We start from the raw sequence: 19,021 nt of genomic DNA on the forward strand, positions 1-19,021 counted from the left end.
TATATTCAACATATAAATTAAAAATAAAGTGAAAGTGAAAGCCCCCCTCCCCACATCTTACAACTGTCCATTGTTTGGTATCTTTTCTGGATTTTATATCATCAATCCCCTACAAGCTTCATTGCTTTAACTCCCTCACATATCTTCCTTTTTAACCTCCACCTTTTTTATATAATTAAACAACCATGCTTCCTAGACACTCAATATATGCTTAAATTCACTAACAAGCATCTTTATTTTATTTTATTTACAGGTAAAGGCTATGGTTACTTTGTTTTTGACAAAGTAAGTTTTACTTTGTGTGTTTTCACCATTAGATGAATTTTATACTTCATCATCCAATGGTGAAAACACACCGAGTAATTGTACTTTGTCAAAAACAAAGTAACCATAGAAGGCACCTTTATTTACAGGTGCATTTGGTTTCCTTATTGTTTGTTGTTGTTGTTTACGGTTGAAAAAACAGAAATTTGATGTTATTCGAAAAAATTATTTTTCATGTATAAAAGTAGAGGTAGCAAAAGTACACACAACCCGATTACACGACACAAAATTGCTATTGGCTTCCAACATTAGGGGTAAAATTGCACCATTTTAGACGTTATGAGTAAAATTGTGTCCGACTCAAAAGGTTAGGGGTATTTTTGCAGTTTAACCCTAATATTTATAAAGCCCTTTTTATTTAATAATATTTATAGAGGAATAGAAGTAGAAATTTTCTTTCTTTTCTTTGAAAAAGAATGTTGCTTGAGAGTACGTCTTCTTACATTATTAATTTAGAGGGAGGCAGACACTTTGTTTTTATGTGCTCTTTTCTTCTACTTTGTGCACAAGTAGCGTTGCTTAACCCCAATAAATGGACTTGTTATTTATACTCTATTTTTCAAATTTAATTTCTTAGCAGAGCCGTACACTATTTTAGCAATGGACCATTATGACAGAACAAAGAAACAAAACATATCTGGGCTCCATTAATAAAAACATCTCTTCTCTACTCATTTCTTTACCAAAATTAAAGCCATAAAGAAAGGTCAAAGCATATAAGAACGTGCCTGCCCTGCCATGCCATGCCCTTGCTGCACATGTAATGTATGGATGTCTTTTGAAATTTTCTCTTGCTCAAATCCTGCAATTTGCTTTCTCACTCTTTTTTTCTTTCACACCTTTTCATATGCTTACATTCCACTCATCTATGAAGATGTTCCTCCAAATGCCAAATAATATACAAAAATAGGAAAAAGTAATGTTGTTCTCAAATTTACAATGCCTGTTTTTTACTTCCTCCTAAACTCCAACAAAACAACATCAGCTTGTACTATTACCTTCATTTCTAACGGAACTTCAACGCAGGAAGGGAGGGAGGGAGAGACAGAGAGACAGAGAGAGAGAGAGAGAGAGAGAGTAACTACCTGCCCTAGAGCATCAAAACAGTCGTAATACATTCATTTTTATATCAGTGGTAAGCTCATTTCAGACATCAGACATCATCCGACTCGCACAATATCATCCTAAATATCTCTGCATTAGGACTGTGTTCTAACTGACGAAGATTCACCCAGCGACACTGATGCCAGGGAAGAAGCCCAAACCCGGCAGCTTTTCGCACCTTCTTGGAAATTCCTGGTTTTGCATAATCTCAGCCTCGTCCAGATCCTCCTCACATCAATCATGTGCAAGATCCGCCCAAATAGTTGGCTCGTCTCGCCAAATATTTCCAAGTTGAAATGAGGAACATAGGACCCGTAGAAGGCCTTGAAATGAGATAAAACTTTCGGAGATGTAAATAGCAATACTCGTAAGCAGAGGAACAGCATGGCAAATACCAAGTAGGGTTCTCTTTTTAGAATCTCCTCCATAGAAGACCCATCCCATGGCTGCAATATTGATTCTTTGAAGTGATCCGAATCAGTTAGCTCATCTTCAGCAAAGTACTGTACTCGCTCGAGTCCTGAATCACCAAATATAAGATTTTCAAAAACTTAAATAGAACTTTTTATTTGGACGTAAACTGGGTTCAGATCTATGGCTCTGAGGTCGAACCCACAACAAGACCAGTTTGGCAGACAAATGGCTTGACTTTTAAAGTAAAAATACAAACACATACTCAGCATGACAATAATGATATAATGCATCAATCCTACAGATTATTCTTTGATATGGTAAAATAAAATTACCTGTAACTTTCTCATAGAATTGAACAAGGGATTGGAGATTCTTTCGCCCATGATATTGAACCTTTGATGTTCGGTTGATCATTACTATCGCAGGCAAGCTATGAATTCCATACCTTGAGAAAATACTACAAGATGAAAATAGGATATAGGAATCAGTAGATATTGAAGCCAAGTAAAACAACCTAGCATTCCATACCAAAACTCCATTAGTTAAAAGCATCCCGGTCACTAAAGTAAGGGGTATGTTCAATGATGGTCACTAATGTAGTTTTTGAGACAATGAAGTCTCTAAAGTAGCACATTTGTGTCTATAAAGTCATTAAAACACGATCCGACACCGGAAAGTTGACATGACATCCACGTAAGGAACACAACACAATCCACTTTTAGCATATGTTATGTAGATGACACGTGGCTGCCATGTGTCATATCAAAAAATTAAAATTAACATAAGTAATCATTTTTTATGTGCCACATGTCATTCATGTGACATATGTTAGAAATGGTATGTGACGTTTTTCTTACGTGGATGCCATGTCAGTTTTCTAGTGCCGGATCCGGCGTTAGTGACTTTATTGACACAAATGTGCTGCTTTAGTGACTTTATTGTCTCAAAAACTACTTTAGTGACTATCGATGCACATACTTTCTACTTTAGTGACCATAAATGCTTTTAACCCAAACTCCATAGAATAATTATCTTGCATATATATATTATCATGACATCATATTTCAGGAGATCAAGTTGATGGACTCGCACCTTGGAAAGGCTGAAGATTGCTCAACAGTCAAATGCTCTATTTGAGGGAACATGGAGCCAAGCATATCAAATTTAGGAAGCATGTCGTGTGAAAATGGGCACCAAGAAGCATAGAAGAGAACAGAAGTGTATGCATTTCGTTGTTTTGAGCTCAAAGTTCTGTCCAGGAAGTTCCCGTCAACCTATTGTGGCAGCAAATAAACAAACAATTCAGAACCAGGGAATTGCATAAAAACAAAGGATAATTTAAACAATTGTTCATACTAGTTACACTGGAGAGAAACAGAGCAAAAACTGATTTATGTGCAGGCATTAAAAATAGAAATAAATGGATGCTACATTCTATTGTTTGCAAGTGTAAATCAAAACCCATGAGGCAAAGATGTTTGCTATGAGTTAACAAGCAACAAAGAGAACAATAAAGGCAAAAAAAGTCACGTACAAGCTCAGTCAAGAGACAGAATAGACTTTCAAATCACACATGTGAAATCTTTATTCAGGAAGATCCTCTGGACAGTGCTAAAGTTATTTTTATAACCAGCAACCATGGAAAAGACGATCCAAGAAAAATTCTAGCAAATTTCATAATGCCAGAACTGAACTAAAACCAATTTCATAACTCATCTGGAAGCCAGTTATCTCAGCAAATGCATCGACTAATTAGTGTGTAAGATTAGAAATGGCAATTCACATTTAGTGGATTTAAGGAACCAAACTGATGCCTTGTCCAATGTGTTAGCCAATCATCTGCAATTATATTTTAATAGCATGTCAACATTTTTGTAATGTTTCAAAAATATTCAGAGTTAAATCAAATTGAATCTTCTATACTACCAGTCAAAAGTATATCGAAAAGATGAAATGCTATGAACATTTTTGACACATTCCAAAAAGGTTGAATTGCAAATACAACTAAACCTAACGGATAGTAATGAACATGAAAAATAATCAATATCCTGATTATTCTCAAAAACTGTCCAAGGGAAAGAGCGCAAGGAGGCACAGTATAAATACACCCATGTGCAAAAGGTTTCTGCTATCAAATACAATTATAGTTGCAGTCCTTAGAGCGATACCATTGCAAACCAGATTTTGTGGTTATTGACTAAATAAAGCCACCATGTGATAAATGCCCATCGGCTTTTATGATCCATTATAGATGTAGATCTCCATCAGGGAGAGGATTATCATGATCGTTCATAAATAGACACCAAAAACTGATAAATCTTTGAAAGCCTCAACTTCATCATAAAAGGGCGGCCCGGTCGCACTACGCGTCCCCGCTGAGCGAGGGTCCGGGGAGGGGTCCCACCACAAGGGTGTACTGGGGGCAAGCCTTCCCCTGCCAATTTATTTGGCAAGAGGCTGCTCCTAAGACTCGAACCCGTGACCTCTTGGTCACACGACAACAACGTTTTACCGTTGCGCCAAGGCTCACCCTCTCCTCAACTTCATCATAATTGAAAGAAAAGACTGTGACTGGACTATGGCAAGAAGACAGTTACAGCTAGAACTAGATGGTAAGTTCTTTTCAGATAAAGTATGCCTTAGAAGTTTGTCAAAACATATTGAAACCAATTTGAAGAAAGGCTTACTTCTTTCAGTTCTTAAGAGAAAGGGGTGATGGTTAAGGAAAAACAAAAATGATAATCAACCCTGATATATTTTCCTTTATTCTAAATCTAATGTAGCAGACAATAATAAAAGTAAATAAAAACAATAAAAAAAAGTTAGACTTGTTGAAACATAATATAAAATTTTCTACACATTATATATCATAAAATGGATCTAAGTGTAACGCCCTACGCCACTACAACTTTAGCCCCTGCAATTCAATTTCAAAGCCAACCAACAAAGCATAATCCCAACTTAGTCGAGGCAATCATATAGATCTTAATCTATGATCACACTTTATTGTTCACTTATAGAAAGGTCTAACGATGCTAACATTTTCAAGCAATTATCATCATTGATTTATCCCTCATTTCACAAAAATTTGAGCGAGCTACCAAGCTCAATATTCAATATTCTACACCGGTATATATACATGTACTAATCCGGATGAAAAGGAAGGGGGGAAAAACATCCTCAAAGACTTCAAGAAGTTAAAATAAGTTCCCTGCAGACCCACATGAAAAGGACCAAAAGACGGTATAAAAATAATATTGCCCTTAGTGCTGGGGGTATTCATAAGCCAAGGAACAAAATTTGAGAAACATGTGTCTATATTAGGTTATTCACAAAATAGATATGGAGATGTCACCATTATTCGAATTGCTAGAGAAATTAAAAGGGGAATTATTAGCTATTAATTAGGCAGGTGATTGTTTTACATTTAAGTGTTAATTAGTTGTTATTTAGGACTGTTTACAGCTGTAACAGTTGTATTATTTACAGCTGTAGGATTTTGTAACTGCTGCCACATCAGCAGTAGGTTGGTCTATATAGAGTCATGCCTTGTATGGAAAAGGCATCAGATTAATATTGAATGAAACTATCTCTCTTTCCTTCTTTCTCTCTCCTGCTATTCTCTCCCTAGTTCTCTGTTCTCTTTCTCTTCTTATTCTTCTCCTATCTCCAACCCTAATTCTTCTCTATTCACTACTTCCAAAAATCCCTAATCGTGACAGGAGAATTCATTAAGGGATAAAAGAAACTTCATCCAAGAATAAATAACAAGCCATATCCCATATAACTTCCAAAAATTACTTAGTTAAAGTCTGAGTTCTCCTTTGCATCACTTAATAGATATAGTCATAGTTGTTAAGGCACGCCCCACGCAAGACCTCAAGGTAGTGACCCTTGACTGCACAAAGTGAGACGCGGTTTAAAAGGCTCTTTGCGCCTCGCCTGGGCTTTGGAGCTCGAGTCAAGGAGCACCTCAATAACATATACTGTTTTCACTAGTTTTTTTTTACTGTTTTGTGTAAAACAAATGGTTGATTAATCTCAACCACTAATCTAATTTAAATGAACTTAATCTTAACTCTTGATCTAATCAAGAGACAATGAATGGTTATTAGTTTAGTAGCATTAGTTAGGTACTTAGGTTAAGAAGTTAAGTATATGTTAATGTCTCTATGAAGTATGATCTTAACTTGGTGTTTCTTACATTTAGTATTATGTTTTTATGTGGTGTTGTCTTGTTTGTGTGGTCATAAGTTTGTTTTTTTGGTTTATGCTTTAACTAGTAATAGAGTATATATATATATTTTTTTTTCTGCACCTCGTGTTCCTGAGGCGCGCGCCTTGCATTGCACCTTGAGCCTAGGCTCCAGGACCCCTTAGTGCCATAGTGTGCCTTGCGCCTTTAACAACTATTGAAATAACAATCTCTTTGTTCCTCAAACAAAAGAATCACATTCAACTAGAAAAGTCCTAGTGAAACTAGAGTTGGGATGTGGCTTTAAGAGCTCTTCTCCACAACAACTGGAAATTCTGTTATGATTTTTCACATCACGGGAAGCCGAAACGTCTTCCAATTTTTATTCCCCACGAAACTCTTATGATTATGTCTTCCTTCATAGTTGAAGACAATCATGTTAATAACTAAGATTCATTTCTATCCTATAACTTTTTAAGCTTTTATAGGGAGAAATTGGTGCAATCATAGTTGTTAAAGGCACACCTCACCTGCGCCTAAGGCTCCAAGCTCACAAGGCACTAGGATGAGCGCCTTAGCTCCCTAAACGTGCGCCTTTGTGCGCCTAGCCGTGGTTATAAGAGGCGTGTCTATATGTCACATTGGTTTAACGTAGGGTTTCTACCATTGGATTAGACAAATCTTGCATCCAAAATAAACAACAAATAAAGAACGAAAGAAAGACTTTGAAGAGACACACATATACACAATGTGAAACTGACTTTATAGATGAGTATGAAGAGGATCAAGCCGAGCGCCAAGGCTCCAGGACCCCTTGTGCTTAGTGCGCCATGCATCTTTAATAACTATGGCTGCAGTTCTATCCAAATTCAACCAAAAGAAAATTTATATAGTCAAATCCTTCCTTCACAAGAAAACTTACCAACCTCCTTTTCATCAAATTAGTTGATGATGATAACAATTTTGGTGGGAGAAACATTTTGCATATTAATAAGCAATCAGAGTTAGATTGATGAATACGTTTCACATGTGTTTCCTTTTCTCCATACTGAAGCATAACATGTTCCAGGTCATAATGTAATAAACCGTGGAAAAAGACATTACTAAAAATGCGTCACAAAACTTACATAGATATTACTTCTAGCTCTAACCATAAAGAACCAAAGCCCTGAATCTGAAGAACACATGTTGCCAATAGCTAATATTCACATCATGCCCTAGTCCAAGAACTACAAGGGTAACATTAAAAGGTCTGGAAGAAATCTAGAGTATTCAAAATTTCCTGCTGTCTCCATCAAATCTATTGAATTCATCAAACAAATCAGCAGATCAAATTGCTCATCATGTAACTTACTCCTGTCAACAAAATCAATACCTAAACATGTCCACCAGCAACTCCAAAGAAGACATAATAACAAAAGATTCATTACCAAACAAAACCTAAAACTCAAAGAACTCATAGTCAAATAGCTTAGAAGAACAAAAGATCTCATCTAATTAATATATCAAACAAATTCATCCACGAACAAAAGCATATGAACCAGAAACACAACTTGTACCAAAACAAATGGGAAAACAATTAAAGAAAAGAAGAACAAAATAAACTTACCTCGAGAGGGGGATTTGGGGAGATCGATATAGGGCATTGAGATTGAAGATTAGACAAAAATAAAGACGATTCGGTGCAGCAAACAGACGCTGAAACAAATCGAGTCGCCGAGAAAGCCCCAAAACAGATAAAGAGGATAAAGACCAAAGCCATTGAAGGAACACAAATCCAAAGCAACCAGGTCAAGATTGGAGAGCCCCGAACAATACCCGTGGAAATTTATCAAAAAAAGCACAACCCAGAAACGAGAAGAGAAAGAAATGACTTAATCTCTCTCTCTTTCTGGTTTGAATAAGAAATTTCAAAAAATTGAAATCAAGAGAAAGAAGAAATGAAAAATTGAAATCAAAGATGTGTAAGCATATAGTTGGCGATGTGTGGGTGGAGAAGAAGAAGAAGAAGATTAGATATTCTTCTGATCTCTGTCTCTGGTAAGGTGTAATGGGAGTGGTTGGTGTTGGTGAATAAGGTCATCTCATCTCATCATCTATGGCCGCCCGATTCCCACTCTTTCTTTATTGCTTTCGTTTTCTTCCAATTAAAAAAAGATCCAATTTTTATTTTTCAAACTGTTCGTTGTTACATTTTGCTTATAATATACTTTACTACGCTATATTTAATTTTTAATTCCTTCGGTTTATCTTATCCACTCTTTTCATAACTGTCTCTCTGTATCTTCCTATTTTTACTTCTTCCTCTTTTCTATTTTTTATCATTTGCTAAAAGTTTTTTTCTGTAATTTATTTCGGAGAAAATAATAAATATGTTTCAGAAAATTTGGTAGGCATGAAATTAATATTACTTTTTCAAAGTGAAAACCAAATAAATTCAAGGGGGAATGAATGACTCGTTCTTTTCAAATGACAAAGGTAATATTTTCAACTTTAAAAATTTAATTCATTAAAAATACCTGCTAGTGATGATTTTGGACCATCAATCTATAGGATGATTATGCTCATAGTCCTTTAAGTATCGGGAATCAAATATTGATGTCATAAAATTTAAATTTAAAATTCTTTAAAAAAAATATCAAATATTGTGTATGCTGACCCTATCTTGTCTAATCGAAAACGGCTTTGGGAGGTTCTCTATTCTATGAGTGTCAGCATTTCGGAGCCCTGGTTTGTGGCGGGTGACTTTAATGATATCGCCTTTATGAGTGATCAGAGAGGGGGATCCAATCATTATGTTAATCGCTGTCTGCATCACAAGAATAGTATGGATTTATGTGGGCTTTCCGATCTGGGGGCTTCTGGTCATAAATTCACTTGGAAGCGTAATAATACTTTTGTTCGATTGGACAAAGTCTACGCTAATGTTTTAGCTCTAACTTCCTTCCCCGAGTGCTCTGTGTTGAACCTCCCGTTCCGTCATTCGGATCATTGTCCTATTTTGTTTAGACTTTTGAGAGGTAAGCATCCTAGGGGTAAGAGACCGTTCCGGTATCAGTTGGCTTGGGAGTCTCATCCTAAGTTTAAAGGGTTCGTTCATGAGAGTTGGAGACCTCATTCGTATGTACTGCAAGCTGCTGAAGGGTTCAGGAATAAGGTGCAGGGGTGGAATAGGAATGTGTTTGGGCATATTATCAGAAGGAAGAACAAGTTATTAAAGAGGATGGAGGGCATTCAACGCAGGTTGGAGGGGAGGTTTGATCATAGCCTTGAGGGCCTCCTCATAACCCTTCAGAAGGAGCTGGAGGTTGTGCTTAGGCAGGAGGAGTTCCTTTGGTTCTAGAAGTCTCGGAAGTCCTGGATTAGAGATGGGGATCGTAATACCAAATACTTCCATCTCTCTACCCTGATCAAAAGGCAGAGAAATAGAATTGAGGCCATTAAGGATTCTAATGGTGATTGGGTTTATGAAGATGAGGTTATTCGGAACTTAGCCCTGGATTTCTACAGAGAGCTGTTCAAAGAGGAACCTGTTCTTTTGGAGAGGGCTCACTCTATTGCTACATTTCCTTTAATCAGTGAGGATTGTAGTCAGGAGGCCTTTCAACCTATTTCCCGAAAAGAGATTGACCAAGCTATCTTCAGCATTGGGGCTTCTAAAGCTCCTGGGATTGATGGTCTTCCGGCGGGCTTTTACCATAAGCATTGGGATGTCGTGAAGGAAGGCATCTATAATTTTGTCTTAGGGGTGTTCAGTGGTTCGAAGGATATTGAGCTGGTTAATAGAACCCTCCTGGTTCTGATTCCTAAGATTGATAAGCCTTCTTCCTTTTTGCATATGAGACCTATCAGTCTTTGTAATGTTCTTTACAAAACTGTTACAAAGATTATGGCTAATAGAATCCGTGGCATTCTTCCTGCGATCATTTGTCAGAATCAGGGTAGGTTTGTGCCTGGTAGACAAATGATGGATAATGTGGTGATCGCCCAAGAGATGGTCCACACGATGAAGATTAGGAAGGGGAGGAAAGGCATTGTGGCTCTGAAGCTGGATTTAGAGAAGGCCTATGATCGAATTAATTGGGATTTCTTGATGGAGAGCCTTGAGAGAGCTAGAATCCCGGACAGCTGGAGAAGTTTAATTAAGGTATGTATTTCTTTTCATGTGTTTCAAGTTATGGTCAATGGGAATATGTCGGAGGAATTTTCCCCGGGCAGAGGAATCCGTCAGGGGGGTCCTATGAGCCCTTTCCTTTTTGTTATTGCTATGGAGAGGCTCTCTCACCTGATTTAGGATGCGATTGATAATGGGAGTTTCCACCCTGTGGCGATCAACAGCTTCTGTCCCTAGGTGACTCACTTATTCTTTGCAGATGATGTCCTTATCTTTCTTGAGGGTAATGAGGAGCAGTTGAGAGTCATTATGGATATTCTGGATTGTTTTTGTTCGGCCTCTGGGCAGAAGCTTAATATCCAGAAATCTAGGATGATGTGCTCTAAGAATATGAATCAGAGAGTCTGTAAGAGATTAAGTGAACTCTCATGTATTCCTCTTACTGATTCTCTTGGGAAGTATCTGGGCGTTCCCCTCCACAGTGAGCGTGTGTCTAAAGGCTCCTTCAAAGAGACTTTGGATAAAGCTAATTCGAAGTGTGCCACTTGGAAAGCCAAGACTCTGTCTCTCACTGGCCGCCTCACGTTAATTCAATCTGTTAATTGTGCTGCTCTCAATCACATCATGCAGGCTTGTAAGCTTCCGGATCCTGTGCTTAATGATCTTGACAAGATTAACCGTAGGTTCCTATGGGGGGAAGCTGCGGAGGGCAGGAAGATCCATCTTGTGCCTTGGAGTGAGGTTTGCCAGCCTAAAGATTCTGGGGGTCTGGGTATTAGGAAAGCAAAGGACAATAATAAAGTTTTATTAATGAAACTCCTTTGGCGTATGTGGCAAAACCCCTCCTCTCTTTGGGTTCGCCTCCTTTGTGGTAAGTATCGGAAAGACAAAATCTTCGGGGGCCCGAAAGAGAGAGTTGCTAATTGTTCCTTCCTCTGGAAAGGACTTAGTGCTGTGTTTGATGAGTTCTACTCGGGAGTTGGCCTGGAGATGGGGAATGGTAAGTCCATTAGTTTCTGGTTTGATAACTGGATTGGGGATAAACCGTTAATTGAGGTGTGTTCTTCCCCCCCCCCCCCCCCCCCCCCCGCCTAGTGATATACGCAACTGGAGGATTGCCGATGTGGTTGACTCGGAAGGGGACTGGATCTGGTCAAAGTTTGATACTTTCTTTAGCCTTGAGACTCTCATTAGAATGCGGGGAGTGAAGGTGAGTAATCAAGAGGAAGACTTGGATAGGCACTGCTGGGCGCTGACTAACAATGGAGTTTATTCTTGCAAATCGGCCTTTGAAGCTTTCTCTCTCTTTAGATCTGATCCTCCCTCGGATGTGTGGAAGTCGATTTGGACCCTTAAAGTTCCTTTCCGTATTAGGAGTTTCCTGTGGCTGGGCGTTAAGGACAGGCTTCTTACTAATTCGGATAGGCACAGAAGGCACTTGGCTGATTCTGGAGCTTGCAGTAGATGCAGAGGTCATGTTGAGACTTTGTGCTATGCTCTTAGAGATTGCTCTAATAGTAAAGAGGTTTGGAGGAAAATTCTCCCACACCATATTTTCTCTTCCTTCATGGCACATTCTGAGGTCGACTGGTTCTCTGATGGTGTTAGAGGAAAGTTGCTTCCATACATGGAGCATGGTGACATTTTCTTTGCTATTATCTGTCACCAAGTTTGGAAATGGAGAAACGAGGAGATTTTTGGAGATAAAACTGTTTTTATGACAAACTTAGCTGATTTCTTCTCGAAAAAACTTTTCTCTATTATCGATAGTTTCAAATGAGAGTCCCTTGCCAGAGCCTCTCAGTGTTGTGATGTCCATCTCGTGGGATGGAGCAGGCCAAGAGAGGGGGTTGTGAAGCTGAATACTGATGGTTCCTGCCTCAGTAACGGTAAGATTGCGGCTGGAGGTGTGCTTAGAGATGCAGGGGGCGCCTGGCTTTCTGGGCTCTCCCAGAATTTAGGGTTGGGTTCTTCCTTTTCTGCGGAGCTCTGGGCTATTCTTACTGGAATCAATCTTGCTAAAAGGCCGGGTGTTAAGAGGCTCTCTGTGGAGTCTGATAATTTGGAAGCAATCAAAATGATTTCTGAGAATCATTCTATGGGTCTTAACAGTCGCAACCTCATCAAAGCTATTAAAAGGCTTTGCTCCTCCTTTGAGTTCATAGAGTTCAGACATATTTTTAGAGAGCAGAATCGTGTTGCTGATCGCTTGGCGGCGGCGGGCCATGAAGGGAAGTTAGGCGTTACTACCCTTCCTGTTCCCCCTAGTTTCATCTCTCCTCTTCTCTTAGAAGATAGAATTGGGGTTAGCTTCCCTAGGCTAATTCCTGGGTAGTTTGTTGTTGTTCGTTTTTCTTTTCCTTTTCTACCAAAAAAAAAAATTTTACAATCCATTTCTCATGTAGCCTTTTTACCTAGTGATACTCATCTTAGGATAAGAGGGACATCTGAAGCAAGAAAGAATATCATATCAAACTAAATAGGGACGTCTGATTCACCATTAGTATATCACTAACTACCTAAAATATGTCCATCAGTCAAAAGCTAACATTCGTCCTCTAAGGAATCTAAGTTGAATATCGACGCTGACTATCGGTTTTAACTTTTACTCTATGTAAATAGAATGTGACATCATAGTAAAGTACATACACATATATCTATTGCAATTTGCATCCAATTCTTTATTGCTCCCATCCTACACTCTGCTAATTTAGGCATCGAAATGGGATCGTCGGTCAATGACCTCGCCTTAATCTTTTTTTCTATCTTACTTCATGCATCGAGGAAAATCTCACCAGCATCAGAGTACTATCATACTGATTCAATCATATCAAATTGGTATGGTGAGTGTGAACTAAAATAAATAAGTGACCATGACTCATCAAGAAAAGTCAACAGACACGTCGTCACGAAGTGTCGAGGAGCTCAAACAGTAATCGATGTTAGTGGAAATCCATTGGGTCTCCTCCAAATCTATCATGGTTTTGATAAACACATCGAAGAGGGCTTATGATCCTTTGAACCTTCCAGTTGGGAATTCATGAACTGTAAACCAAATAACTTATTTACAATATTAGCATAGTGAAACAAACCATAACAATAACGAAGCAGTGATGGTCGGATTGCAAGAAAAATTAGATGATGTCGAAGAAGTTATTAAATTGGCCAAAAGACAGGACTGCATCGCATGTTATACCAGGCATCATGCCATCTATAGCTGTCGTCGTTAGAGGAATGTGTCGTCAAAACACCGGAGGGAGGACATGTAAATAAGGGCTAGAGAAAAACTACAAACTCTTCGCAATGGTCGAAAAAATCGCTCTTGGTCACTCTTTTCCTCCTATGAGAGCAATTTGAAGGATTTATACAAGAAATATCACTCCCCCAACGTCTGTTATGGAAAGATACAGCCAGGTCTAACTCCCTATCATACTGAATGATGTAAGAAAATAGTCTAAATTCCCTTCAAACCATCGTAAATTACAAAAACGCCTAGATGCATCAAAATCCCTAGTATGCAATGCAAAACTCGAAGATATCTGAATGGATTGGATTCCTCGTATAGCAAGAACAATGCATTAAAAGGCTCAATCGGATTCGAATCTTGAGATTCGAATCAATTAGGAACAAAAAAATTGCACCAAAATCTCATAGACATTGACGGACAAAGCACGAGGACACACCCTCTGATGGCAAAGCTAGTTATAAGCGTGTGAAAAAAGAATCGATGGTAGAGTGTTCTTGGGGATGCGGACATAAATGCTTGAATGACGGAAGTTCATGGATACTACCTATCCACTTTGTGCATGCATCTTGCAGGAACCAATGCCTCGAGGGTTCAAATACTTATCCTTGGATAAATATAATAGAGCTGGAGATCCAACGAACCAAGTCAATAACTTCAGAAGGGCACTCGAAACTATTATGGATATCGATGTCATTATGTGTCGCCTTTTCCCAACCACTTCGAAAGAACTAACATCTTACTAGTGTGAGTATATGCCCATCGAATCCATTCGGACCTTCAATCAAATGGTGAATTAATTTGCTCAACACTTTACACCTTCGTCCCCCAAAGTAAAACCAATTAGGATTTCAACTACCTGCTCTAAGAGCGTGGAGAAACATTCAGGAATCAGTGCAGTGGTTCTAAAAGGTTGCAATTCAGCTACGAAACCTCAGCGTTGATGTTGCTCTTTATGTTATAGCGGCAAATTGTCGGAGGAAAGCTCTAACCCAAGAATTAATTACACGACAGCCCAAAACATTCTCAGACTTAATACAATATGCTAGAGATTTTATTAAATGGGATGCCACAAACTCAATCCCTTACTAAAAAGAACAAGTGCAAAAAATCATCTGGCTCCGAATGACAGTTCAAAGTAGCACCACAATGCAGATATGGATAGAGATCATCGGAGGCAAAATGAACAATAAGAACGTAACTTCATACATCCCAATGCCCCTAGGAATGAGGTGTCATATTGGGTGGAAAAGAATAAGTAATGCATTAAATATCCCCCAAAATGGAAGAAATCAGGGCACCACAACTGTTGGGGTTTAGTGTCCTATAGACAATTGTTCTAGGATACAAACTTAATGTAAATGAATTGTTCTTTATATCATTTGTTTAATGAGATATATGTTTTATAACTATATAAAGGCAATCCCTTTTAAGCACTAAATAAAGTCTAATAAAAGGAAATCCGTAAGTTTATTTAAAGTGATTATAAAGTGTTCATACAAGCATGAAGTGAGACAAAACTTTATAGTAAACTGATAAACTTAAAACCACCCCAAGTCAAGTGATATGTTTGGGATTGACATATCACTGTTGATACTTGTATGTAACAATGTCTTCTGTCCGACAGAAAGCTGATCTCACAAGCTTCATATATATAGATATTTGGACAGTTACATAGATCCGATGAAACGTTGTTCATTAGGATTGGGGATCCGATTTGAGATAACAGGATGGGTAGATTCATCATTGTCACCTGTTCATCTCATTGGTATTAATAGGTATAACTAATCCTCAGACTCAAAGGAATATTAATTGGTATTCTGGATTACGGAATGTGATGCTTAGACTCTGGTGTAACACGATCCTTAACAGAGATGACTCTGGGGTGTGAACAGTAGACGTTGGGTATCACATGAAGTAATTGCGGAGTCGTTATATATTGGATTATGCATTTATCACTCCCGATAAATGGGAGATACATCCATGGATCGCTTGTGGAAGACTCGACTCTAAATCCTTGCAAGGTGATAGCTTAAGAGTAAGAAATACAGATTTCACTTAACCTATCTTTTTGAGTTGACTCGGCCTGTACAAGTAAAACGAACATCTCGCTATATGTGACTTGACATCACTCATAGTCATAAGATTCAGTTCAAGGATGTAGTTGATAAAGGATCGAATTATACTGTAACTAATACGGAAAGGTTAACGACAGAATCAACCTGTCTTCTTATAGCTCTGGGGGAATAATTACGGACTTGCTAGTCACATACTCTGTACATCATTCCGTTATGCAAAGATTAAATATAATTCTTTGAAAAATTAATTTAATAACGTTGCATACGGCTAGAAGCAATAAGAACCTAATGGATCACACATAAGACTTGGAACCTAAAAGAGAGATAGATGTTAATTAATTGATAGAAGCCCAATTGAGCCCAAAAAGGCCCATGTACATAAGGGGGTCGAAATTCATGTAGTGATATACATGAATAATTAATTTGATTTTGTTAATCCTAATTAGATTAGGAATATGAATTAAATTAATTAAGAGATAATTAAGTTAGGAGTTTTAATTAGATTAATATACTCATATTATTATCCAATAAGGTTATTATTATTATCCTTAATATATTAGATATATAGTGAGATAATAATTAGGAATTCTATTCCGAATGGAATTCATATTCAGTAACCTAATTCTATCTAACTAGGGATTAGATACAAGAGATTATAAATACCCCTTCCTTTGAGATTTTCGAAATCCAAGCAAGCCATACCCTACTTGTGATTTTCGAAATTCACCTAGTCCAAGAGAGAGAAAATTCGACACCCCTAGTTTGAGGACGAGATTTCTCTACGGCTTCGTTTGATCAATTGATTTTCATCTATTTCTTTTATCCTTGATCTTGTGTTGATTAGTTAGAGGCAATCTACTTTGGTTGCTATTCAACGGTTGATTCCAAATTAATCCTCCCGTGTTTTATTTCGTGTTGGGGAACTCGGAGAAGAGTTGTAAGCACTTCATTAACAACGGTAGATTGATCATCAAGAAGTAATTCTTCTTATCCCTCTTTATATGAAATAACGGTTAACGGATCTTGTGGTTTATGGAAATAGGTTAAAAAATTTATATTTCCGCTGCTATACCTTAGCCTAATTTCCAACAGTGGTATCAGAGTCATTGTTAAATCCATTATTTCATATATGAAAATTTAGAAATTTTCAATAGGATTGAATAAATATTTATAGTTAGGATTAATTAACAAATTGTTTTGATTAATTAATTCTAAAGATAAATAAGTTTTAATTAATTGTTAATTAAAACAGATTATGCGTATGTTCCTAATTATTTTGGTTGATAATCATTATAACAAAATCTATTAGTTTTATAGTTAGATTGATAAAATCAGTTTTATTAATTCTAAAGATAAAACAGAAATCTATAGTAGTTTTTCCTATTTTCTGAAAATATTTTTAAAACAGTTTTAGAACTGATATATATATATATGTTTTAAATTATTATAAAAAAAAATATACGACAGCCCGAGTCGCGCCTCGCGGCGCGACTGGCCGCTGTCGCGCGGCTGCTGAATCGTGGCAGCAGCGGCGGTTCAGCCGTGCTAGGGCTGCTGCCTATTGGCAGCAGCCCACTCTCGGGCCTGGCCCGAGGCCCACTTGATTTTAAATTGTTTAAAATCGTTTTTATATATTTTAAATACATATGTTTCAAAAATTGATAGTTTTCTGTTTTGATTATCGAATGAAAAATTCGTTTAAAAGTTTGTTTTACCAATTTGTAAATCAAAATGTTAAATGAATTAAAATCAAAATAATTGGGACGTGCATAATTAAAGTTTTGTATAGTTATATTAATCTAAAGATTAATATAAAAGATACGAAACTATTAGAAGTAAAATTGGATGAAAGTTAATTTGATATGTTAATGTGATTAACATAAATATTACATAAGATAGTTATGTAATCAACCAATTAAATTTATTTAATTGAGTCTATGCATGTTTGGAGTTATGGACATATTTGGACCCTCTTTAGTCTTTTGGTATTTTTGAAATAGGGCCTGCGAGTCCTGCCTTTCTACTATCTATTGTAATTTCTCCTCTCATCTGATTCCCTTCAATTCAATTGAAGTTTTCTTTAGTAGTATAGAAATTAATATGTAATTTCAAGGCGCCATGGAGAAGACGGAGGACCTAAAGAGAAATATGTAATAGTTAGTATTTCCTTAGGTTTGCCCTGTTATTCCGTCTCTGGCTCGAAGGAATAATTTAGATGATATGTCCATAACGCCAATGTATGTGAATGTATGTGTCTGATGTATGCTAAAGCAAATCAAGACTACGTTAGATTATGAGACCTAAAATAAAATCCCTCATTAAAAAGTTAAGTAAATAAACAAGTTATTAAAATCGGTTGCCCCTCCCTAATATTATAATTCAGCTGGCAGTGCTGAGGGCCTTTGGGTTATTGAGTAAACTCAAGCTCGGGGTGCTTTCGGTAACACTTGAATGATCGAAAATTACTTTTCATGAATATGGGGTAATACTTAAATTAGATTATGATAATTGGATGAGTAAACTCATGTTGTCATAAACTAATGGGCAATACGGTTGGGATTAATATGAATAGCATATTAGTTACTAATGTGGTTAGTAACCCAATAACCTAGGAATTACATTAAGGATGTGATTGATTACATGAATCTACCTAAAGAATGAGACTAGCTTGTTGAGTAAACTCAAGGCGAAATCTCAAGAGTTAGGATCCTAGCTCACTAAAGGATTTGTGAAATTCTTCGAATTAATATGGAGGGCTATTAATTTGGCAAAATAGTGGGAGCAATCTAAAATAAACTAAAAGGCCTATAATTTTAGATTGATATACTTTAAGCAAATGAATGATATACGTTTACTCTTTCTCACTCTCAGGTTTAATTAAACCCACTCTTATAATCATGACTAAAACCAATCTGCAAAACATTCTTACCAGTAACAAATTGAATGGTTCAAACTTCACCGATTGGTATCGCAACCTCAAAATTATTTTGAAGTTCGAGAGGAAAGGGTATGTACTTGATACACCGATACCCCCTTACCCAACGGATGATGCTCCCTACCAAGAATTTTATGCTTACTTGAAACATAAATCTGATGACGATCAAACGGGAGACATCATATTTGCATCTTTGACACCGGAAGTAAAAAGGCAACTAAATTCAGATATGGATGCATATTCTATAGTCAAGCACCTAAAAGAGTTATTTGTGAATAAAACTCGGTGCGAGCGCTTCGAAATAACCAAGGAGTTATATAAAAGCAAGATGCAGGTGGGCACATCTTTAATGGCACATTGTGCAAAGATGATCAGCCTTATCACCAAGTTTTCTAGTATTGGAGATGCGATGGACTATGAACTAAGTGAAAACTTACTTCTTCAGTCCCTCCCCGAGAGTTACTCACAGTTCATCATGAACTACCAAATGAGTGGCTTGCAAACCTCTCTTGTAGAGCTTGCGCATATTCTCGAGTCAGTCGAGCCCATTATAAAAGAAAACGAGGAGATACTGGCCCTTGCTATTGAAGGATCGAGAAAAAGGAAAGGGATC

General features: G+C 37.3%; 1 protein-coding gene across 1 annotated transcript; it reads right to left on the reverse strand.

Moving 5' to 3' along the window:
- Positions 1-1,199: 1,199 nt before the first annotated feature.
- LOC136205954 (5'-adenylylsulfate reductase-like 5) lies at positions 1,200-8,211 on the reverse strand. The gene is made up of 4 exons (XM_065996828.1): positions 7,647-8,211; positions 2,935-3,116; positions 2,175-2,299; positions 1,200-1,948 (listed from the first exon to the last, which is right to left on the reverse strand). The coding sequence occupies exons 1-4, from the start codon at positions 7,797-7,799 to the stop codon at positions 1,524-1,526; spliced, it is 885 nt and encodes a 294-aa protein (XP_065852900.1). The 5' UTR covers positions 7,800-8,211; the 3' UTR covers positions 1,200-1,523.
- Positions 8,212-19,021: the final 10,810 nt, after the last annotated feature.

The sequence above is a fragment of the Euphorbia lathyris genome, chromosome 9 (genome assembly GCF_963576675.1).
Source record: "Euphorbia lathyris chromosome 9, ddEupLath1.1, whole genome shotgun sequence".
Classification (NCBI taxonomy): Eukaryota; Viridiplantae; Streptophyta; class Magnoliopsida; order Malpighiales; family Euphorbiaceae; genus Euphorbia; species Euphorbia lathyris.